Here is a 24,643-nt window from a genome sequence, read left to right as displayed (position 1 = left end):
GATACTGCTTTGTTCCAAGTAGGGATGCATCGATACCATTTTTTCCCAACCGAGTACGAGTACAAGTACATGTATTTTTGCACTCGCCGATACCGATACCTATTTAGAATGATGCAATCTGGGGCATTATGGAATAGTGTAGTTTTTAGTGTAAAATAGTGCAGTGGAACAGACATCATTGAGAAAGCTTCTGACAAGCTAACGTAAACGTTCATTAATAAACGCACGTAATTAACGCTGTGCACATCATACATGCGATGCGATTCTGCTGATTGAAATATTTACTTAAAGATAATACAGTCCGATCCCATCTGAGCCGATTCTATCAGCACATCCATTCGTGGTTCACTTCGGTAAATCGTAAACGACTCTGAGTCGGCTCCCGCTCTGTGGTAATAACCAGTATAATTAAGCCTGAGCTTTATAATGTAAGCGAGTCACACAAAATGTTCTATAGTAGTTGGTGTTTATTTACAACCGCATCATTCATTATAACAGTAAACACGGAGAGATGACTGAGAAAAGAAGCTTAAAATGAGTCGACTCCTGAATCACTTGTATCGATACTGTGAACAGAGTATTGAACACAAACGCGTCCTATAACAGCGGTCGCTGCTTTTGTTACCGGTTATCTTCGCTGTTAGCTCTATTTTGAAGGGTTTTTTTTGTCAAACGGAACTAAATAACATTAAATGTGCGTGTGAGCGTGGTCAGTGAGAATAATTCAATCTGTCTCCCGTGGGTGAAAAATTAATTGCTTTAGTTTTAGAAGTAAAAAAATCTCGTAATGTCACGCAGCAGCATGCACTAGGTACACGGTATCGGATGTTTAGTATCGGAGCCTCGTTTGCGAGTACGAGTTAATGAGCGCGGTATCGGGCTAATACCCGATACTAGTATCCGTACTCATGCATCTCTAGTTCCAAGCCATGATTACAATCACCTCTTAACCTTACCTGTGTAAAATAAAATTGTAACTTTTATTGTTTTTTATCCTCATTACTAGTCCTAAATTGTCTCAGTCCCAGCTTTTTTTTAATGTGTGCAGACCTGAAATGCAGGAAAGGATTTATATTAACAAATGAAATGAAGTTGTCCAGACAAAACATGAAATATCTTGGGTTCATACTGTCCACAATGAAATACAAGTCTAAGTAATTGTAAAAAAAAAACCATTTATTTATTTATAGAATTATTTTGTTTGTTTGCCTCTATTTATAAGTAAGAATTTCTAAAAGTACCAAAGTGATAGAAAACATAATGTGTAATTTACATGGATTGGTAACCTATGCAGTATGGATGCAGATTTATATATTTTACATCTCACTGTACTGAATTAAGGTATGTTCAGTGCCATGTAGATGCTTTTGTAGACTTTTCCAGGTGCTTTCTGTGTGTTAGCCTTAGTTTGTATTAAATGCTTATTTTACTTTATTATTTGTCACGTGTGCTGTCCTTGTCACGTGTACTGCTACACTGATAGATCTCACAAAGAGATTTACCATAGTGGAGGAAATTAAAGCATATTTCCTCCACAGTTAATCATAGTTGGTCTTTTACATGCCCCATGTTTACTTAAACTAATACTTGTGGTATTTGTGGTATTAAAAATTGTATTTTTATTTTTACATTAGATTAGGCAGATTCTACGTTACAGCAGATTCTACATGTCTTGCACAGTGAAGTGTTTTTCTGCTCCAACATGTCAATAATGGGTTAAAGTGTGTTCATTGCTAATATGCCATGGGCTTTTCAAATAGCTGTTGGCTTTAATTATGTGTGTTAAATTTGATCTAGAATATTTAATCCAATGACTAAAGTCTTGGCATCACTGTAGGATTGGTAATAGGTGTTAATAACCACCAGCTAGAGGCCGTTTTTTTTTTTAAACCCCTGTTGCCTCTACGCTAGCACTGGCCTTACAAATAAGCTACCAGATCAGTCCTTTAATGTACCCATTGCAGAGCCTGATCATAGATAAGTTATAACTAGATCAGTTATGCAGGGATCAAGCTGAGTGACGGAAGGACATTGGTGTGGCAGGGCAGGCTATATATGCCGGCTGTCTGGTAAAGGTCAGACACGAGGGGCAGCCTCATTTATTTTTAGTGTGTGTGTATGAGAGGCAGGGGTAAGAAGAGTTACGTCTGTTTTTTATTGGTTTGCCATCTTGTTGATGGAGCCTGTAAACACTAAGGGTGTTTCACTGCATGGTTAGGTTCCAGTGGTCACCATGCGGTCAGAAAAGCCACGTTTGTCATCTGGTTCATGTCTGTATAACAGATAGTTTGTTCTTTACTCAACATAAATTATTAAATAGTAATAACAGTCATTTCCATAAACCACCAGCACATGCCCACACTCAGCCTCAGACATGCATAATTAGGGCCTTACTAAATTCACAGGAAAATGTGCTTAATTTTACTGACCTTGTTTTTCAAAAATCACAGATTTCACATATTTTTAAAGAAAAGTGCCACATTTCACGACAGTCATTAAATAGCACTCATAAATTGAATGACAGAATAAATGGAAGGTACAATACACAGCACAGCCTACCTTAATAGTTGAATGTAAACCTAGAACATCCAGCGACTGTGCGAGGCTTCATATTCAAAAATTCTCATCTGTGTTTTGACACTCAGTTACCTGAGTCGTGTTTTTAGGTGCTTTAGACTTCGACTTGGACATTTTGACTAAGCAATTGCTAACTGAATTGCTGTAGGATTGCTAGTGTAACATACTGTTCTGTTGTGTAGTTTGCTGACGGTGTTTGATGTGTTTATTTATTGAGTGCATTATGTCCCTATCAGTAGGAAAGTGTGCTTTTCTACACACATAATCATCTCTCTGTAGTCTGTGCTGCGCCTCAAAAGAACAAGCCAGTATTATGCCCCTGATAGTTTGTCTATGTACAGTTTATTTCTTACTTCATAAACTCAGCAAACTCTAAAGACGCTTGGTTACACTAAGACCAGCTCATAGTTTAAATGAACCAGTAAACACAAGGTTAAACGAATGAAAAACATTAAATTGCTAAACACAAACCTTACATTTTTTATTTCACAGCAAATTGCATCTTACACAGGACACGGCTCATTTCACGGTCCGTGATGCAATTTTTACGGTTGTCAGTTAGGTAGGACCTTATGCATAATGTATAGTTTTATGGAAGTCACAAGGACTGGGCCTGTCCACTTTCATTGTCCATGCTAAAGGACTACACTACCCAAAGAACTTTGTTCTGAAACCTCTGCATTACAACCCCTTGTAATGGCATAAAGCCTACAGCAGCATAGAAATCTAAAAAAAAAATTTTATCTTTCAAAATATGGCAGATAAAATTATTGCTGTTTGGATACTGCATCCACTAGTTATTTTAATGTAAAATAAATCAGACTGCAAATTACTGACGGTGATAATGTATAAGCTAGCTGCCTGAAAAGTTCCTTGGATTATTAAAAAAAAAAAAAAAAAAAAAAAGTCATTTTGCTGCCCAAAAATGTTTAATTTCACACAGATACTTAAACTGAGTTAGGGCTGAACGATATGGCTAAAATTTATATTACTATATAACTCCTAATTTCGGTCGATACGATATAATTCCGATAACGATATGAATAATACAAATGTCAGAAAATCTACCAGGAACACCAACATTGAAAGGCTGTACCTGCGAACCTCTGAAAAATGTATTTGCAAAGTCTATGAAATCTCACCCTTTACAACTACATAATATTTTAGAAATAATAATAATAATAATAATAATACAAATAAATTAGCTTTCACCTTTTACTTGTATTCAGCATTTGTATATAGACAAAAACACATCATTCTCAAATAAACATAAGCTTTGACAATATATAATATATTAACATATGTCTTAACCAGAGGTTTAGTACAAAGAGTACTAAAATATTGTACTCAAGTAAAAGTACTATTACTTTAATTAATTTTTACTTAAGTATGAGTAAAGTTACTAGTCTAAAAATCTACTCAAGTAAAAGGTAACTCATTTACAATGTACTCAGAGTAAACGTTACTTAGTTACTTTATTAACAGCGGGGGGGTCTCTTCTGTGTAATGCAAACAGGACAAGTGGATATAAATCTCACAATAGTTGTTTTTAATTCAAATATAATAGAAGAAACATGTTGATACAACATTTAAAACATTTAGGGGTGTGTAATGTGTCATTTTAGTCCCATAAAACTTTTTAAAACTGTATAACCACTTAGTACTGGACAGTAATTCGATATCGATATATATCGCGATAGAAAATGTTGAAATAAGGGTGATATGATTTTTTTAAAAATTCGATCGATCTGCATACGTAAGTGCATGATGACGTGCGCCACAGTTACCGCTCTGATTACACTACCTACAAACACGGTGGATATTAGCGGCTAAATTAGTTCAACAGCTGTGAGTGAACGAGCATCCACAGTCAATCTGCGACCAGCCGTTCGAGGGGAAAAAAAGTCTCTGTGTCTGTGACTGAGATTCTCCGGTGCACCAACAGACACACATTAGGCCCATATCTAATCATATCTATATATCTAAACCAATCAGAGATAGTGAAGGGCGGGACCAGCGTCATCAACGGCGGGCGTTACACAGCGAAATATCATGGCGGAGTGTGTAGATTATGTGTGCGCATCTGTGCTGCTGTTATAGATTAAAGCAATAAGCCATGAGAGGTCGTGCGTTACTGTGATTTTAGCATGGGAATGACGTTTTTGGCACGACGCGAAGCGGAGTGCCTAAAACTTCTTTCCTGTGCTTAAATCATAGCAGTAACGCACGGTCTCGAGTGGCTTATTGCTTTTATAAAACGGCGGTCAACATAAAATACAATAAATACAACAATGTTTAATTCATAAATGTATTTATTGTGTATAAACTTACAATAAAGCGTTCTTCCGCGACGCAAGGTAGTTTGATTAACAGTGTTGGTAGGCAACATGAGGGCGAACGTAACATTAAATTTTTGCGTTATGCTAATTGAGTTTTGCGCTTCGCTTTCACCGCGACTCTCGACGTAAATAACCGATTTGCTCAGCGCTCGACTCGAGAGATAAAATATCATTAAAGTTCCATTATACAAACAAACATCTGTGTGAAATAACCATAAAATCCAGTCTAACAGCTCCACATGTATCTGTGTTTAGCTGGATTTACTTCACGTGTGGTGTTTATATTTCACGTTGTGTTGTTCGTTGTCCGGGTTACTTTTACCACGTCATATCACACAGTTCATCTTTTCTTTAAGGCACTTTATTACATTTTGAGTCAGTTTGTCGCTGATATTTTTAATGTCATGTCATGTAGCCTATGTCAATAATATGCGTTTCGTTACTGCATTAACCATGTGTAATATTCTTATCATTAAATGAGATGTTCAGTTTGAAGCCCTTAATCAATATCAATCAAAGTCAGTATTAAAAAAAGTTAACCAGTAAAACAGGTGTTGAATGCGATGCGGTTGAAAATTTGGGTGCACCTAACTTTTGTGTTGGTGCACCTAAGAAAAAAAAGTTAGGCACACCAGTGCAACCAGTGCAAAAAGTTAGTCTAGAGCCCTGAGTGTTGCCAGATTGGGCGGTTTTCCTCTAAATTGGGCGTTTCTTTTTTTTTTTTCACTTCCATTTAAAAGAAAATATTCAGTTTTAAGAAGCTCCAGCATTGTGGAAGGCTGTTAAAAGTAAAGTCAATTTTCAATGCTGATTTGGCTTAATAGTGTTGGTTATCAGGCAGTTTCTGTGAGCAGTGGTCTCAGTCTAGCCACCCCTGTGTGAGCAGTGGTCTCAGTCTGGCCACCCCTATGAAAATTGTCTGGCTCTGCCACTGTCCACAGTTGAAAAAGAAGCAGATGAAATAGCTGATAAGAGATGAAGGACTAATTCAGTGGTGTATTCAGCTTGAATTTCTTGCCAGAAACCAGAAAAGAGGTTTGCAGGTACAGCCATCCCATTTTGGTGGCAGTTTTTCTGACATTTGTATTATTCATATCGATATCGGAATTATATCGTATCAACCGAAATTAGGAGTTATATCGTGATATAAATTTTAGCCATATCGTCCAGCCCTATAACCACTAGTGATGTGTCGTAGAATTATTTGAATCTATTGAACGGCCCTTTAAACTGAAATAAAGGAATCGATAAGGAACCGATAAGGAACCAAGACAAAAGATCCGACTCCCCGTCTCAGAATTCACTGCAGCAGTTTCCCAGACGCGATTTCTTTATCGTTTATTATTTTACTCAGTAACGGATCTTATTTGAAATGTAGCAAATTACAATTCTTAATTTTAATTTAAAAAAATGTGATTAAAATTTGACCAGTGTGAAATTGAGCCACCTGTTGGTCAGCACGGTCTTTAGTAATTGTATCCACATCTTGTAGTTCCTAAGCAATTAGCAGTTACATCCACAGAGCTATTAGGTGGCATAACAACGTTCCTGTGAGAGAACGTCAGCTGTCTGTTAAGAGATCCTGAGAGCCGTTGTGATATTTAACTGAAGCAAAGCATTTTCACTGCATGCAAATGAATGCAGAATTTAGCACCTTATTTAGCACTCATTACCCTAGGGAGATGAAATGTGTGTTAGCAGATCTCTCATAGTGGGGTGCACACGGGTACCTGGTGTGTTGGTATTGGTCTGAAAAGAAAAGAGGGATGTAGAGAGTGAGTGTTAAGTCGAGAGCTTGTGCTGTTACGAAAGCTTTGTGGAGTGTATCATGTCTGTCAAAATTATGGGCTTCTACAAACACCTACACACACATACACACACACAAATCTAGACACACGTAGGGGCGCACATACATGCTGTCTCACTCCCCCTCATATGATACGAGTTTCCTTGTTGCTAGGGGAAACACAGGGCATTTCTGAGAGACCAGGTTTGTGTGAGAGGGAGTATTTATAAGAACAGGGCTCATGATTTTTAAGTACAGATTATTAGGTTTACCCACCTTTTAAATTGAATGTATCATGAAATAAATGAACATTTATATACCATGTGTAAATGTAAACAGATGATTACAGGCCAAGTTGGAACAGTAGGTATGCTGGCTTGTGAACTGTTCTTTGCTGGCATTGAATTGAAAACAGGACAGAGATGATGTGGAAAAAACACATTCAAATCATTGAAGCTGTTACAGTTGTGTATAAATTAAGCAATAACAAGCAAGGATGTGTCAAAGTTAATCACTTTGGGGAAAAAAACTCTAAGCCCAATAGTTTCTTCATACAAGAACTTAAACTACTAAAACTAATCATATTACAAGTTCAAGTCTCTGGCACAACGGTGTGGCACAATAACCACTTATCTGTGGAATTTGATGGAGCTAACAATTGTGCACAGCATTGAGAGTATGGCACAACAAACCAATGCCTAGTGTGCACAGCCAGAATTTTTCTTTTTGGTTGCAGATACTGACAGAAAAAGATTTATTTGCTCAAATGACATCAAGCTTTGTTCAAAAATATGTTCTGAATAATATGATGTCAGAGTGCTGCTCCACCTGAGTGACTTGGAATCTGTGATGGCTAAATGAAGTAGCATCTTACATAGCTCAATAAATATTATTAAAAAGAAAATCGCTTATTTGTGTGGCATGGTTTCATAGCTCAAGCCTTTGCAGAGAAGTAAACTAAGGCTTGAATTCTTCAACTTTGTTTTGTTCTTATTAAACACCCCTGCTGTCGTGGGTTCTATTTTCCTGGTTTGATTTTGTCAGTTGGCTCTAGAAGCATTGGGGTAATTTCGTGGTTTATTCATAGATAATGACAGTTTCGCTAGTTACATCATGTCTTTGGCTAATTTAGGAACTGCCCATAAAGGTTCAAATAGGACGGAGTGAAATAATGCATGCATCTTATCAAAAACACTGTTGAGGGCAGGTTGTGCAGCTGAATGCTTTTTTGCATCTTTTTTCACTGATTTGCTGTAATTGGTGTTTGAAAAAAACCTGGCAGAATGCCAGATGTGATAAAAATGTGTGTTTTACAGTTAATAGCTTTATAACCATTGTTGCTGTAATTGAGGAGATGCACACACCCTTATAGGAAGTGTTTCGTAGGCCCTGATGACGTGGTGGACAGTCATACCTCAGTATACACTGAGGTATTTGTGTTAGTAGTCTACTCCAGCATGTCGTCTTAGTGCATGTATTTGTAGCTCTTCACCACTTCACCATCCACACTATCAATGGTAGTTGGCAGCAAAGGTGGCTTACCTCCTAAAATCTTCAATAATCTCTTGAGATGTGGCTGTTTTTTCTTACACCAAGGAGTAAGTAAGAGGAACCATCTCTTGCCCAGGTACTTTCAACTAGCCAGCAGAGGCTGCAATTGCTGAAGCAGTAAGGACTCTTCATCCAATCGTGTCTGTGTAGGTGCCTGATTGATCAATAACACCATTCAAACTTGAATGGTGGTAGGCTAGCGCATTAGACAGCTGTGCCACTCGAGTGCTGACCGTGTCATTTACCATTGGTGTAGGTTATTGATCCTCACCAGACATTTAATTTTGATATTTTATTTTTATATTGTCCAGAAAAAAAATCTAAGTGTACTAAAGTGTCAAGCAATCAGATGTAGGATATGCTGAAATTTTAGTAATTGTAAAGGTTCACAACCTTATTTTGCAGCTGTACCCCACAGACTTCCTTGAACATTCATGCATCACAGACACATAAACCAGTATTTAGTGAACACACACCCACATCCACCCACTCAAACAAACAAACCTGCTCACAAACATTCTTGCATACGCTCACTCATAGACCTCTATTTGTGCCCATAGCTTTGTTTTTATATTTAAACTGTCTTTTTATTTACACAACCTCACACATTTAACTCCTATAAAACACACGCTCGCACACAGACACGTGCATCAACAGTGCGTCATTTTTACAAGCCATACAAACAGACCTTTATTTTGGGTGTAAAGCTTTACACATGAACACACATTCACTTATAGTAATGTTTGTGAAGCATGTTGGTGATTTCTTTCAGTCAGAGTTTTTGTGTTTATGCTGCTGTGCATGGTTCATACTGCAGCGCAGTACGTATAATGGCATTTTTGGTATACTGGCATATTTGGTAAAGTACAAATAATAAAGTAAAATAAGGTCAAATGTTTAATTACTTTCCATTTTTGCATTTAGGGATTTCAATAATTAACTGATTGTTTGATTAATGCTGCCAGTTGTTGCTGTTAAATGTTATTTAAATTCAAGTAAGGTGCTATGGCCTAACTTGGAGTAGGAGTGCTAATCCTATGCACTACCCTCACACATCCTCAGTGTGAATGCACTGGTTCACAGACACATTTGGAGACTCTAACGAACAGAAAAACCTTTTAATGCATTTATATGAATAAATCATGAATGACTGAACTACTAGCCATTAAAATGACAAAACTGTTCAGTCTTAGCATTTAGCCTAACTGCATGTTAATCTCTACACATGCAGATTTCTGTGTTTTTTGCTGTTGTGATGTATTCTCCACATTGTGCACATCTACTGGCCTTTAAGTGCTGTTGCAAGAGTAAGTATGAATGCAGTTGTCCAATGACCGCTGGTGTGTGTCACTACAGCAAGGAGTGTGAGTGTGAGAGCATAACAAGCTTGTGATTAAGGTGGCGGCTGTTGCAGTCTTTTCTTCTATTTAGTTGTAGTCTAGTACTTGTTAGGTGTATAGATGGCTGCTATTACCAGAAAGGAAGCAGGTAAGATCTCATCAAACTGGACTTTAGCAGCTGTCTGTTGTTCCTTAAAAATTCAGGTTTGTTAAAGAACTTTGTGGTAGTCGTCATCAGATATATTTTGTTTTGATTAGTTTGAGCTGATTGACAGCACTAGAATCCTAACTAATCCATAAACCTGATGAGGGTATACCAGAAATGTTTGTGTGTTAGTACATGCATAGCATTAGTTGCTCAGTTTTACTGCTAAGGGAGCTAAGGCTGCTTACGTTAATAGTTACAACAGTATGTACAAATTCCACAAATTCTACATATGCAAAGGCCACACCAGTAAAGGTGATCTTTAATGAGTTAAATTGTTGGATTTTCGTACTTCTACAATGTTCTCTACTTTTATTCGGCTCACTATTTGTGTACCTTTTTCTTTTTGTCTATTTCAGTCGATGCTGATGAGATTAAGAGACTAGGAAAGAGGTTTAAGAAACTCGACCTAGATAATTCGGGCTCTCTTAGTGTGGAGGAGTTCATGTCCTTGCCTGAGCTTCAGCAGAATCCGCTGGTCCAACGAGTTATTGATATATTTGACACCGATGGAAATGGCGAGGTGGATTTCAAAGGTGAGCTTTTTTAAATGTATGGCTTCCTTCTAACGTCAGTGATTATGTGACTTTTATTGGTTTGTTTGTGCAGATCATGAAAATAAAAGGCATTATATAATAAGTAATGCAAATTGTCTAACATGCTTTCTTTATTTTAATACCCAGATAGCCCTGGATACAAGATGACAGTTTTTATGTTATTGTATGTTTTTTTTTTTTTTTGCTGAAATGTCATTAAAATGCTTACCATTAAAACATTCAGAGCCAAATGATTGTACAGTGTTTTAAAAGCAGATTAATGGTGGTGGGGGTTAAAAAGTCTGTTTTATGTCATTTCAGTCATTTGCTATAATCAACATATTATCAAACTAAGTTTTCTGACAGCTTAAGGGCCTCTGTATACAAGGCAAACTAATAATATGCATTAAATAAATGTTAGATTAAAATTGGTTGGTGCAAGATGCAGGTATAACTTTTTTTTTTTTATATTTAAGAGTTTTTGGCATAAAAGTCAAAATTAGAATTAAGGTAATTAAATACAACTATGTGAACTTCCGTGGCATAATGGTAAGAGCCATGCTACTGGTAACAGCAGTGCCCAAGTTCCAGGGGTTCCGGGGGGAGCCCAAATGAGAGCAGCATCATTTGCATGCTGTGGCTGTCTCTATAAATATGAAAATTTTATATCTCTGCATTCACTGAAGGCTTAACCCCACCCCCGTTTATGTTCAGACATTTCAGAACAACCAGACAGACTTTTAACAATTAGAGAAGCACAGAAGCATGTGTTTCTGTGTATATCTTCTTCTTCTTCTTTCGGCTTTTCCCTTTTCAGGGGTCACCACAGCGAGTCATCCTCCTCCATCTCACTCTGTCCACTGCGTCCTCTGTCCTCACCCCAACTACTTCCATGTCCTCTCTAATTGCATCCATATATCTCCTCTTTGGCCTTCCTCTGTCTTTTTCCTGGCAGCTGCATGTCTAACATCCTTCTACCAAGATACCCAAACCATCTCAGTCTGGCCTCTCTAACTTTATCTCCTAGTTGTTTAACCTGTGCTGTACCTCTGATTATCTCATTCCTAACCTTATCCATCCTTGTCACTCCCAAGGAAAACCTCAACATCTTCAGTTCTGCCACTTCCAGTTCTTTCTCCTGTCTTTTTGTCAATGCCACTGTCTCCAAACCATACAACATAGCTGGTCTCACCACTGTCTTGTAAGCTTTTCCTTTGACCTTTGCTGTCACCCTTTTGTCACAAATCACTCCTGAAACTTTTCTCCATCCTGCCTGGACTCTCTTCTTGACCTCTTTACCACACTCCCCATTTTCCTGGACAGTCGACCCTAAGTACTTGAAGTCCTTCACCTTTGTGACTTCTGCTCCTTGTAGCCTTACTGTTCCACCTGTCTCTCTCCCATTCACACACATGCACTCTGTCTTGCTACAGCTGACTTTCATTCCTCTTCTTTCAAGTGCATATCTCCACCTCTCCAAGTTATCTTCCACCTGTTCCCTGTTCTCACCACAGATCACAATATCATCTGCAAACATCATAGTCCATGGGGATTCCTGCCTGACCTCATCTGTTAGTCGGTCCATCACCAAAGCAAACAAGAAGGGGCTCAGAGCCGATCCTTGATGTAGTCCCACCTCGAAGCTATCTGTCACTCCTACAGCACATCTCACCACTGTCCTGCTGTCCTCATACATGTCCTGTACCAGTCTGACATACTTCTCCACTACTCCAGATTTCCTCATACAACACCACAGCTCCTCCCTTGGCACTCTGTCATACGCTTTTTCTAAATCAACAAAGACACAATGAAGTTCTTTCCTACCCTCTCTGTACTTCTCCATCAGCATCCTCAAAGCAAAGATGGCATCTGTGGTACTCTTTCTTGGCATGAAACCATACTGCTGCTCACAAATAGTTACCTCTTGTCTAAGTCTAGCTTCCACAACTCCCTCCCAGATCTTCATTGTGTGGCTCATCAACTTAATTCCCCTGTAGTTGTTACAACTCTGTACATCACCCTTGTTCTTAAAAATGGGCACCAGCACACTTCTCCTCCATTCCTCTGGCATTTTCTCACTTTCAACAATGCCATTGAATAATTGAGTCAAAAACCTCACTGCCATCTCACCTAGACATTTCCATACTTCCACTGGTATGTCATCAGGTCCAACTGCCTTCCCTTTCTTCATCCTCTTCAAAGCTTTCCAAACTTCATTCTCATTGATCTTTCCTACTTCCTGATCCACCGTTCCTATGACCTCTACTCTTCTTTCCCTTTCATTCTCTTCATACATTAGCTCCTCAAAGTACTCCTTCCATCTTCCCATCACACTCTCCTCACTTGTTAGAACATTACCATTCCTATCTTTGACAAGCCTAACCTGCTGCACATCCTTTCCAGCCTGATTTCTCTGTCTGGCCAATCTATACAAGTCCTTCTCGCCTTCTTTAGTGTCCAACCTCCCATACAACTCCTCATACGCCTTCTGCTTTGCCTTTGCTACCTCTCTTTTTGCCTTACGTTTCATCTCCTTATATTCCTGTCTACTTTCGTCAGTCCTGTCAATGTCCCATTTCTTCTTGGCTAACCTCTTTCTCTGAATCGCTTCCTGCACTTCACTATTCCACCACCAGGTTTCCTTATCATCTTTTCTCTGTCCAGATGCCACACCAAGTACCTTCCTACCTGTCTCTCTAATCACTGTTGCTGTAATAGCCCAGTCATCTGGAAGCTCTTTCTTACCACCCAGAGCCTTTACCAGCTCCTCTCTGAACTCTTCACCACATTCCTCCTTCCTCAGCTTCCACCATTTGGTCTTCTTCTCTGATTTGACTCTTTTTCTCTTCTTCACAACAGTCATTCTACACACCACCATCCGATGCTGTCTGGCTACGCTCTCCCCTGCCACGACCTTACAGTCCCCAATCTCCGTCAGGTTTCCTCTTCTACACAGAATGTAGTCTACTTGTGAACTTCCTCCACTCTTGTGTTCCTATGTTCCTCCCGTTTTTGGAAATAAGTGTTGACTGCAGCCATTTCCATCCTCTTGGCAAAATCCACCACCATCTGTCCTTCCTGGTTCCTTTCCTTGACACCAAACCTACCCATCACTTCCTCATCTCCTCTGTTTCCTTCACCAACATGTCCATTTAGGTCTGCTCCGATCACCAGTCTCTCTTCCTTGGAAATACTATCACTTCATCTAGATCCTTCCAGAACTTGTTTAGTGGGGTTAAGATCCAGGTTTTGTGCAGGCTCCTGCCACAACAAACAATGTTTTGATGGACCTCACTTTGTGCACAGGGCCACAGTCATGCTACAACAGGAAAGTATATGATTATTAAATATGTGCATTAAATATTATTAACTGTTGTGATGCATTTACATGTAAAACATTTTTGGTCTGATATTAATAAAATAATTATGCATATTATTAATTTCTTTAAAAGACTTGTGTGCTAGAGGAATATCCCACTGCACAACAATCTGATATTTTTGTCCATTTTTATGAAATGTGAAAACACCTGGATGTGGTTTGTATCTTCTTAAAGAATGACTTGCTAAACTTTTTAGTACTCCACATAAACTTACCTGCTGTTTCTCTCTGTTTCTTTGTTTTTTTTGCAGAGTTTATTGAAGGAGTCTCTCAGTTCAGTGTCAAAGGTGACAAAGAACAGAAACTTCGCTGTGAGTAAAAACTAGAGTCTACAATTTCTCTAAATAATCAGTACTCACTATAGCTCTAACATTTTAACCTGACTGCGTTTGGAATTGTGAAGTGGCCTGTTGCGCTAGCCCACCACCGCTGAGATCTGGGTTCAAATCTTAACCGGCCACCTACACATACATAATTGGCTTTGTGTGAGGAAGGATGGCCAAAGCCCTGGGATAGTCTGGAGCCCTGTCCATTTTAATGGTATTTTAAATAGAAAACAATAGCACATCACAACAAATTTTTATTATTGATGTAACATTGTGTCAGCAAAACAGTCATGTTTGCAATAAACATGTACAAAAGTATATAACAAGTAAATAATATAGTGTCTAGTAATGCCTGTTACTAGTGACGGAGTTAGTGTTTGTGATACTGACAACACCTGAATTACTCTAAGAAATGTGTAATCATTATGTCTTTGGTTTCCAGCATCACAGCCGCAATACAGTATGTGTAGGTGCTCATAAAACTTAAGATTTGCTGTCAGGTACATTGTAGTCATGCTTAATAATTCAGAAATGCATATATTGCTTCTGAAATTGCTAATCAACTGATACCATCTGCTGAATAATTTATTTAACTAACTTTGCATTAAATACAGTAGGCAATTTTATTTTAACAAGTAGCAAATTTATTTTAACCAATGACTTGTCAATAGATGGTGCCTAAACGTTAACCAACTAGCTTATAGCGTCCCATCAGAATCGGTTTTATTAGCCGAATGTGCTGCACACATAAGGAATTTGTCTCCGGGCTACAATGGTTCCTGCTGTACTCACAAACAGTGCTTACGTATAACAATACAATTGCCATGGTGTTTGAATACAACTACAAAAAAAGACCAAAATATTGCACAGTGTAGGCATTATGCAAATGAAAGCATATTGCACAAAGTATAAATACACAAAAACAGTGTAAGGTGACCATGGGAGTGATTTAGAACTGAAGACTTTATACAGGGTCTGTCTGAAAACCTAGCGAGCTGTCTTCATAGACATGATTTTACATCATTCTACACAGCGTTCGAGAAAAGGTCTGTCTCAATTCTTAGATACCCTAAAATGCTGCCTACCTAGGTGCCTTATTATTAGCAGTATTCTGACTGAATAACAAACGCAATCCCAGCATTCAGCCCAGTGGTTTGAATAGCCTGAGGCTAACTGTTAACTTGGTAAACTAAAACTGCGATTACGTAATCACCATAATTGCTGTCTAAGTAGTGCATCTAAACAATCTGCCATATCCTATTATATCTTCTTATATAGCTGCCTCATACAATTATATCCCTTATACAGCTTCTTATACAGAGATGCAGCAGGTATGTTAAAGCTTTTCCTGATAACAGTGTATTTGTTATGATTTAAATGAAGAGTTTTTACTTTCATACGGGAGGGCGGCACGGCGCCTAAGTGGGTAGCACTGTCGCCTCACAGCAAGAAGGTCCTGGGTTCGATCCCCAGGTGGGGCGGTCCGGGTCCTTTCTGAAGTTTGCATGTTCTCCCCGTGTCCGCATGGGTTTGCTTTCGGGTGCGCCGGTTTCCTCCCACAGTCCAAAGACATGCAAGTAAGGTGAATTGGTGACACTAAATTACTAAATTACTACCGTTCCTGTCATGAATGTAACCAAAGTGTAAAACATGATGTTAAAATCCTAATAAACAAACAAACTTTCATACAGGAACATGATGAAAATATGCAAATTGTTTTTGTGAGCTAAATAAATAATAAACCATTTCAAACAAATCCACGTGTGCAGAGTTTAACAATGCGGTCAGACTCCATACTAACACAAAGCAGCTTCAGGTTTGGATTTGATTGCTTATGATTTACATAATATAATTGCACAGAAAATGTTTTTCTGTCAACCTGCCCAGATGTTCACAAAAACTGGTTGTGTTTGAGGTAGAGAAGTGAGGCAAAAGTGAGGGGGAGTCACATGGAGCTTATTGTGGCTCTCCATACATGAACATAAACAGCTCTGTGTGGGATCCCAACACTGGCTGGTGATAGGCGACCATAGATTGGGCATGCGTTTGAGGGGGCGTGCGTTTATCTGCAAAAAGAAACAATTTTTCTCTTCAGATTAGTACTGCATCGCTTTTTCTCTGAAAGAGTCTATAAACAATCAAACAATGATTTTGTTGTCGGTTACAGGTTAATAATTAACATCTTGAACAGAAACATTAAAATGTATTTAATTTTAAAGGATAGTAAGAAAGTAAGAACTTTCTCCTCACCCATGTGTGTCACACAGCCAGGATATGTCTGTTTGTATCTTTACTAGAGCTCTACAGCAAATGTCTTTGCTGATTGACTATGTATGGGGTAAACATTTCAAATAAAACCTTACATTTACTTCGGTTTATAATAACTTAAAAATAAAAGGGTTAAATTACTTTTTTAGACATGCAGATGTTTATCATGGTCCTTCTTTTCTCATTTTTCTTTGACCTTACTTATTCTAACATTATTTTAATAATCTCATTGCTAAAATGCACATAAAAACACATTTTCCTGTGTGCAGTTGCTTTCCGGATTTACGACATGGATAAAGATGGCTATATTTCAAACGGAGAACTCTTCCAGGTGTTGAAAATGATGGTGGGAAACAACCTAAAGGACACACAGCTGCAGCAGATCGTTGACAAGACCATCATTAATGCAGACAAGGACGGAGATGGCAGGATATCCTTTGAGGAGTTTTGTGTGGTGAGTGATGATACTGTCACATAGTCATGGTTTCTTACTCCAGCTGAGTACATTTCATGAGTTGGATCCTGAATTTGTGTGGGACAGTTGGTCTCTAGTAGTGTTCTAGTTGAGGCATACTTCAGGGGTCATGTGTTCCTGCCCTCAGTTTCCTTCTCACATTTGATAACCAAGACTTAATTAAGGACTCTTGAATATTCAGGTGCACATGCCATCCAAAATCATGAATCAAATGGCATTACAAGTAAAATAATTTATTGTCTAAATTTATTATCAGAAATGATTTTCCACCTGAAATAGCTGAAATAGCAGAAATAGCGGTTTTAAAAAGATGTAAAATATGTTTGCAAAGTTCACGATAGGTACTTAATGTTTAAAAATGTAGATTTTGAAAGCTAATAATTATCTAAGCGCATTAGTATTGTCCTTTTTATCAGAAAGGGCTTAAACAGTTACAATTACTTGCACTGTTTTACTTCTATAGATTAACTTTACCTCTCCGTTTAAACAGAGAAAACCTAGTGAGCTCTGTACATAGACAGCATTTTACGTCATCCTGTGGGTGCTCCTGAGAAGAAGTCTGTACATTCTTAGATACCTTAAAACGTTGCCTACTGAGGTGTGCCTCCTTAATTCTGAGTGATAATCTGACTAAATATCAAGGGAGCATCCAATGCTTCCTTAGCTGTGAAGGCGATCGCAGCATTCAGTGCGTCACAGCTTTTCTTACAAAAAATTACAGTTCTTTTCAATGTAAATAAATTCTTATTGTTTTTCAATTTGTATAAAGGTGTATAATTTGCAAATTCATCAATTTAACCAATTCGGAACACGGAGGAAGATTTTAGCTGGCGTGCTAGCAGGTTGTGTCTAATGTCTTATTAGAGTCCTATCTAAGCAGCGGCCTGGGTAGGCAATAGGCAGCAAAGCAGCTCACTAGGAAGACGGATCCAGAGTCAAATGGAAATTTACCTGCAGTTACCAATCTATCCTTAAAAATCTTTTTGTTCTAAAAGGGTTTCTGCAGGTGTGTTCATGGACTGTTGTCTGTCTGTAGTAAGAAGGAAATGTTCACTGAGGAAGCTCTTCTGTAGGTCACTCTGGATAAGAGCATGTGTTGAATGCTCTATAGTGTTTGGTCTGTATTACATCTTTCTCCTAATGCTGGTGTTCCTTTCTGTGTTCCGCAGGTGGTCGGAGGTTTAGACATACATAAAAAGATGGTGGTGGACGTGTAAATGGACAGACAGCCTCTTCTCCAGCCTCGTCTCTATTTTTTGGCCTCTGTAATTCTTTGCTTTCTTCTCCATGATCTGAGAATTGGCTCACAGTGCGTAAGATAATATGCTCCCCTTTGCTGTTCTTGATTTCTTGTTAACTTTTCTGTATTTTCAACAAAAGTATTTTGTTTTGTGACCACACCCCCCTTCGATAAACTTACAAATCTCAAGATGCCAATCATCTTAAGTGTTATTAAGCATGATCTTTTTTCCTATTAGTAACTGGTGGGATCGACAAAGAATCGTCTTTTGGACACTGAGTAAGCATTTCGGTTTGGTGGAGAAGGGGGAATGTGTGTATGTATATCAGTGTGTGCGCATGTGTGATGTACTGTTTGTTTCTTTTTCATTTTTGAAGGGGGGGGGGGGGGCAGACTATTTTTTTTATATTTATTTTGGTCTTGTCTTTTTTTTTTAAATGAGGATGCAAGGTGTACAGGGGCAACACTCAGTTGGTTATATTTGTTTCATCACAACCTGCAAATAGAGCATGAAGTGCCAATGAAAAGTAAAAATGTGATTAATACCTACAGTTAACTATTTACAAATCTGAGGATTAATATTGGCTTTGCACAGAATCTACCAACAGGTTAACAGTCATACTAATCAATTTCCTGCAACAGTTTTTTTATTCTAGTTTAGTTTCAGATGTGTATGAAATATTAACATAGTGTTTTGTTATGAGAGATATGTGTGTGAGTGCACTGTTTATATCGTCAGGGTGTTAAAATATAGACATTGCTTTCATTGCCTAAAATCCAGTGGAATTAAATACAACTTTATGGTATACTTACATATGTATTTATTTATGTATGGTCTACTCCATACATGCAAGCTAATGAATTATGCTAATAATTTAATTATCTTACGCATAGATATTAAGTCTAATGGACAAAGTAATAGTGAGCCAGTGTGATTAGGATGAAGCTGCTTATCGAACATATCCTTTAATATCCTAAACCAAAGTAATTTTCAGATTTTCTAAAAATGGACGAAGATTCTCAAACCAGTAATCCTAGCGTCTGCATACCCTTAATCAGCTCTGGTGTTTATACATATAAATCTTTGCATAACGGCGTCAGACTACTATTATGTAAAATAATAGCCTGTGCATACTACTAAAAGATGCCAGAACACAGAAATACTTAAAACATCTGGTCAAATTTTTTTTTTTCCGCTGTATCCAATTAATTTTTGACAGTTGTCTTAAATATTCATCCTTCCTCAGTTGTGTTAGAAATTATTAAGACCTTATGGCTAATCTACAGATTTAGCAGTGATCAAACGTCAAAGTGTCAAATAATTCCTTAAAACCTTAACATTGCATCACAACACATCCTGTTTAAACACACCACTATAGAATGGACAATTTCTGAGTGTATGTTGCATTTAACATTTTAAAGGAGATAATACATATTGTAGAATGTTCACTTAACATTCATAAATGAGCGATGTGGCGGTTCAGCACAGACTGTCACACCAAACCCAAATTAAATTGAATTTTCCAACCTGCCTGCAGGCAGCTCCGTTTAGTAATTCCTATTTGTATATTAAAACTGAAAAGGAATATGACTGAAGGATGGACTATAGGTGTGAGTTTGAGCTGTTAGCATTTCATACCCAGTGTAATTTCCTTTATTACAGCACGATAAGCAGATGTTCATTTACACAACTTTTGATTGCTAAGATTTTACTTTCCTCATCAATTTAAATATTTTTGACTTCATGTCGTCGTTGTCTGTTGAAATAATAAGACGCTCTAAATGACTGTTTAAAAACAATGCTGGTGTTGCTGTAGAGACCTTTGCTAGAATGGCATATTAATTTACTACAAAAATCCTAAGTAGACAGGAAAACCATCTTTTTCCACATCCCACTCAGTTAATGAATCAAATATTTAGCAACTTCAGTCATAAATTACTACACAAAAACTTTTGTTTCCACCCCACCCCTCTTCATTCTCAATTTAGTCATTTCCAATTCATGATTGTAACTCCGCTGCTGCTTGCACTACCTCTATTCTGGCCAAGGAGAGCCACAGACCATTACATGCTCAGTCGCCAGCCGCTTCCTATCACCTGCCAGTGTTTGGTTTCCAAACAATGCTCCATGTGACTCAGCCTCATTCATCCCCTTCTCCCCAACTTGCACAGGTACACAGACCAGTCCTGGATATAGCATATGTCGCAGTGGCATCAATAAGAGACCTCTCAGGTTGAGGCTCTGCTTACATTTCAACTGTGATGTGTTAGACGGCTGCACTGCCTGAACACCCAAAATGTTCAGATTATAATTTTTAAAAATCTACAAGGTTTCTACAGACAATTGGTTAGCATTGCCGTTTGCTCTGCCTTTTTTTTACTTTATCCAAGATGCCCTAGTATTTTAGGTGCTTTGCTGTGATATATCACTTCTCTCTACCCTCACTCTTCAACATCTGCTATGCTCTAAACCATGTGCTGCATGACAACTCTTCCTATGTTTTTTTTTTTTTTTCTTTAAAAAAAAAATTATAAAAAAAAAAGAAAAATGATGGTCCTGTGATGTGCTTTGCATGAAATGGGCGAGTGTCTTTTTTTCTTTCTCTATTATTATTGTTTCTTTTAATTGTGCATGTAGGTCTGACTTCCAGGATAAAAATACAATCCTCTTGTTTACATAAAGAATTATATGAATGACAGTTGCATATAAATATATGGATGTTGCCAAATTTTTTGGTAAATGTTTTAAATATGAAATGAGAAACATACTCCAATACATCATGTATCCATAGCTCTATAATATTACAAAATGAATAATCTGAATCGGTGTCACATACAGCAAAGTTTCAGTTCAGCCCTCTAAAAGCAATGTGTTGCTGAAAGAGGGTTTTTGGTTTCTTTTTGTTTTGTTTCTGATTTTGTTTCATTGTTTTGTACAGACTTTTGTTATTTACATGTAGTACGAGTTGTGCTGTTGCTTTTGATTTAGTGCTTTGTATAACTTAAATTGGGGGTTGGATGGTTTGTTACCTTGTATAATAAATATATTGGTGTGATGGTGGTGGGTTTTGGGAAATGAAAATTGTTTTAGAATTTGTTTTTGTTTAGGCCTCTTCATCTCTGCATGCTGCGTCATATGCTGTGGGAACCATTGAGATGTCACTCATGATAAAAAATAAAATATTTACACTTGTAAACAAGTCTTATTTGTGTGTTGGCATTTGTGAATTAAAGCCAAGTTCAGAGTGCAAGCAACGGCTATTTTTAAAATTATCTCTGAACCAATCACAAAAATGCATTTTGTTTTACAGTGTGAAGATATTTCCTTGCTTATTCCTGATTGGCTCTTTGAGTCATATAAAAATCGGCAGACTGCCCCAAACAGTTCAGTTCGGCAGTATATGTTCTGTTAGTGTGAGCGAGAGGCAGGTATACTGGTAAACACTCTTCTGAGTTTAAACTGACTTCCACATGGTAATATTTGCTTAACTGGTTTTTCGTTGCTTTAATGTTACTTACCTCTTACATAGGTGTTGCTTAAATTATTTTATTAGCCGTTAGCGGTTAGGCTAATGAACTAATGGCGATTTAATTAAGGGGGCGTATTAAAATGAAATACAATTAGATAATCTTTTTTCTCCATTTACATAATCAACATGTATTTTTTAATCATTGGGTTTTAAGTTTAAGTTCGAAAACATGCATTTTTATTTCTTTACCTCATACATCACTTTAAGCCAGTATCAATAGCTTGGCTGTCATCATTCATGCACAAATCAAGCCTTGAATATATTTCTGGCTTCAAAAACATGACTATCAACATGCCCCCTCATTAGGTTTTACTGCCCCCCCAAGCAAAGCAGTCCAGAACCGGGGCTGCAGACAATACATTATTTTTAAGGCACTTGAAACTTTCCAAGGCACTGGAAACTTCATGATCTTTTGTACTGTTGTGTGTTGTACTCATCTCTATGTAAAATCTTTGCATGTTTAGGATGCCCACCAGTTTATGTTCCACTGTCTCACACAAATGGAGCAAACACTAAGCTGGGCAGGGGGCATAGATTATGATTGCCCAGTTAAAGCAAACTTTAGCTTTCAGCTTGCATGTGTAATTACATGCAAAGGGTAAGAACCACTGACAAAATATTCACACAGTCTCTCATATTTATTTACACTATAGACATATATTAATATATAAATACATAAATATTTCCACATATTTACTTACCATGTGTGTGTGTGTGTGTGTGTGTGTGTGTGTGTGTGCAGGTGTGGAGAAATGAGGACCACAATCTCTCTGGCTTTTGTGGATCATGGAGCAGTTGAAGTTCTTTTGCCTTGAGTTCTTTTTTAATGTAGGTGGCCCACATAGACATAAAAGTTTCTACATGTACACAGTGGACATGTTGCTAATGCATCACACTGTGACACACATTCACTCACACCTAATTTAAATATTAAATATGCATGATTGTTATTTGAAACAGAAGCTGACTTAATACAGTGACACAGAAGTGGATTACAGCATTGCACCATCACCTTGCTATGTCAAAAATCACATCTGTAATTGACCCCTACAAAAGATTAGATTTTTTATATATGTGTGTCTTTTTGCATGTGTGTGTTTGTGGATGTGGATGAGTGCTTATCTAGGACGAGGAGCTAATTTAGTGCCAAAACTTCGCAAATAAACAGAACGTATTCTGTAAATATGATACGATTTGCAAACAAACACAACACGATCTACAAATAAAAAACACTATTTGCAAACAAACACAACACGATCTACAAATAAAAAACACGACAATCTAACGCACACAATGTGATTTACAAATACAAACGCTGTTCCGCAAATGCCGTTCGTGAATCACGTGACTTTTGGCACTGTTCTGGCGCTTGTGTCACTTTTGTCAGATTTTCTCACAAATACATCCCGACTCGTACAAATACATCGCACCTGAGCAGTAGGGGCCGCTGTGGTACACGTTACAACATGTGAATGAGCGAGAAGAAGCCACTGTTAATTTATCCGAGCATTTGTCTATAATTCTGTGCTACTTTTGCCTGCTTTATTTCTGCTAGCGGTTAGTTAGTTTTAATTTTTATGGTTATAGTTAAAGTGTTTTTCATACAACTAGGGAAGCCAATCGTTTTTAAATAGCTATCTGTGACCTTACCATTACGGAACATTGCAGTTAAGTAGAAGGTTGGGTCTAATAAAGTTCATTACTGACTAAATGTGTTGAGCATTTTTAATGTTATCTTGTACTTAACTGTTTTTATAAGTAAAACAATTTTTGTTGCTGCTCCCTTGCCAGTTCTGTTCTAATTATTTTTCCTTATTCCATGTTCTATCTATCTATCTATCTGTCTGTCTGTCTATCTCTCTATGTATTTCTCTCTCTCTCTCTCTCTCTCTCTCTCTCTCTCTCTCTCTCTCTGTATATATATATATATATATATATATATATATATATATATATATATATATGTATATATATATATATATAGTTTAAGTTATTATGTCCACATTGAAACTGTGACCGTGGCCAAATATTTTAGCTGTGTTTATGGTCTTATTTAAGTCTAATTTACTATAAAATATGTTTAAGATTATCATGATGTTGAAAAAACAGTAACACTTGTTGACCCAGTCAGGAATGAAGAACATAACAAGCGAAAAAAAGCTAGAATTTTGCGCTAAATTATAGTTGCTAAACTATGCCTATGTGTTCATGAATTAATATGAATTTTTGTAAAGACAAGGGAATCTTATGACAGCAGGGCTGAGTGGTAATTTAGGACAATGCAGAGAATTTAATCTCATTGTAACTTTATTATTATTATAACGTTATTGTGGACATTATTTACTGATTTTTTTTTTTTAAGAGTGTTACCCATGTGACCTCTGCAGTAGATGGGTAAATTTTAATGTGCAGAATGTACACCCAAACTACATATGTTAAAATGTAGACACGTCCTCCAGAGACTCAGGATGTGTTGTTAATAAATCAGTAAATGGACGGGAATGTATTGACATGCGTGGGTTTCCTCCTGGAGCTTCCGTTTCCTCCTACAGTCCAAAGACGTGTAAGTGAGGTGAACTGGAGACACTAAATTGTCCATGACTGTGTTTGATATTAAACTTGTAAACTGTTAAACCTCGTGTAATGAGTAACTACCGTTCCTGTCATTAATGTAACCAAAGTTTAAAACATGACGGTAAAATCCTAATAAATAAATAAACTTGAGATATATGACTGAGATACAGATCAGTGGCTCTATCGAAATGCGCGACCTATAGTATAAAATAATAATTCATTCAAAAAGGCAAAGCGCTTCATCCACCTAGACTCACAAGCCGGCTGGAGTGGCTTCTTCCTGCTCATTCACATGTTGTAACGTGGACCACAGCGGCCCCTACTGCTCAGGTGCGATGTATTTGTACGAGTCGGGATGTATTTGTGAGAAAATCTGACAAAAGTGACACAAGCGCCAGAACAGTGCCAAAAGTCACGTGATTCACGAACGGCATTTGCGGAACAGCGTTTGTATTTGTAAATCACATTGTGTGCGTTAGATTGTCGTGTTTTTTATTTGTAGATCGTGTTGTGTTTG

The 24,643-nt window shown here is 37.6% G+C and overlaps 1 protein-coding gene across 1 annotated transcript in view; it reads left to right on the top strand.

Annotated features, from left to right (window-relative positions):
- Nucleotides 1-21,222, top strand: part of ppp3r1b (protein phosphatase 3 (formerly 2B), regulatory s1ubunit B, alpha isoform, b) — a 31,589-nt gene extending 10,367 nt beyond the window's left edge. The window contains exons 3-6 of the mRNA XM_063010506.1: nucleotides 10,158-10,334; nucleotides 13,965-14,024; nucleotides 16,577-16,761; nucleotides 17,952-21,222. Coding sequence (XP_062866576.1) covers nucleotides 10,158-10,334; nucleotides 13,965-14,024; nucleotides 16,577-16,761; nucleotides 17,952-17,999 — 470 coding nt within the window. The 3' untranslated portion in view covers nucleotides 18,000-21,222. The remainder of the gene's footprint in view (nucleotides 1-10,157; nucleotides 10,335-13,964; nucleotides 14,025-16,576; nucleotides 16,762-17,951) is intronic.
- The last annotated feature ends 3,421 nt before the right edge of the window (nucleotides 21,223-24,643 follow it).

Source organism: Trichomycterus rosablanca, chromosome 15 (genome assembly GCF_030014385.1).
Source record: "Trichomycterus rosablanca isolate fTriRos1 chromosome 15, fTriRos1.hap1, whole genome shotgun sequence".
Lineage (NCBI taxonomy): Eukaryota > Metazoa > Chordata > Actinopteri > Siluriformes > Trichomycteridae > Trichomycterus > Trichomycterus rosablanca.
Note: the sequence above shows the minus strand (reverse complement) of the source record. Positions and strands in the feature narration are given on the sequence as shown.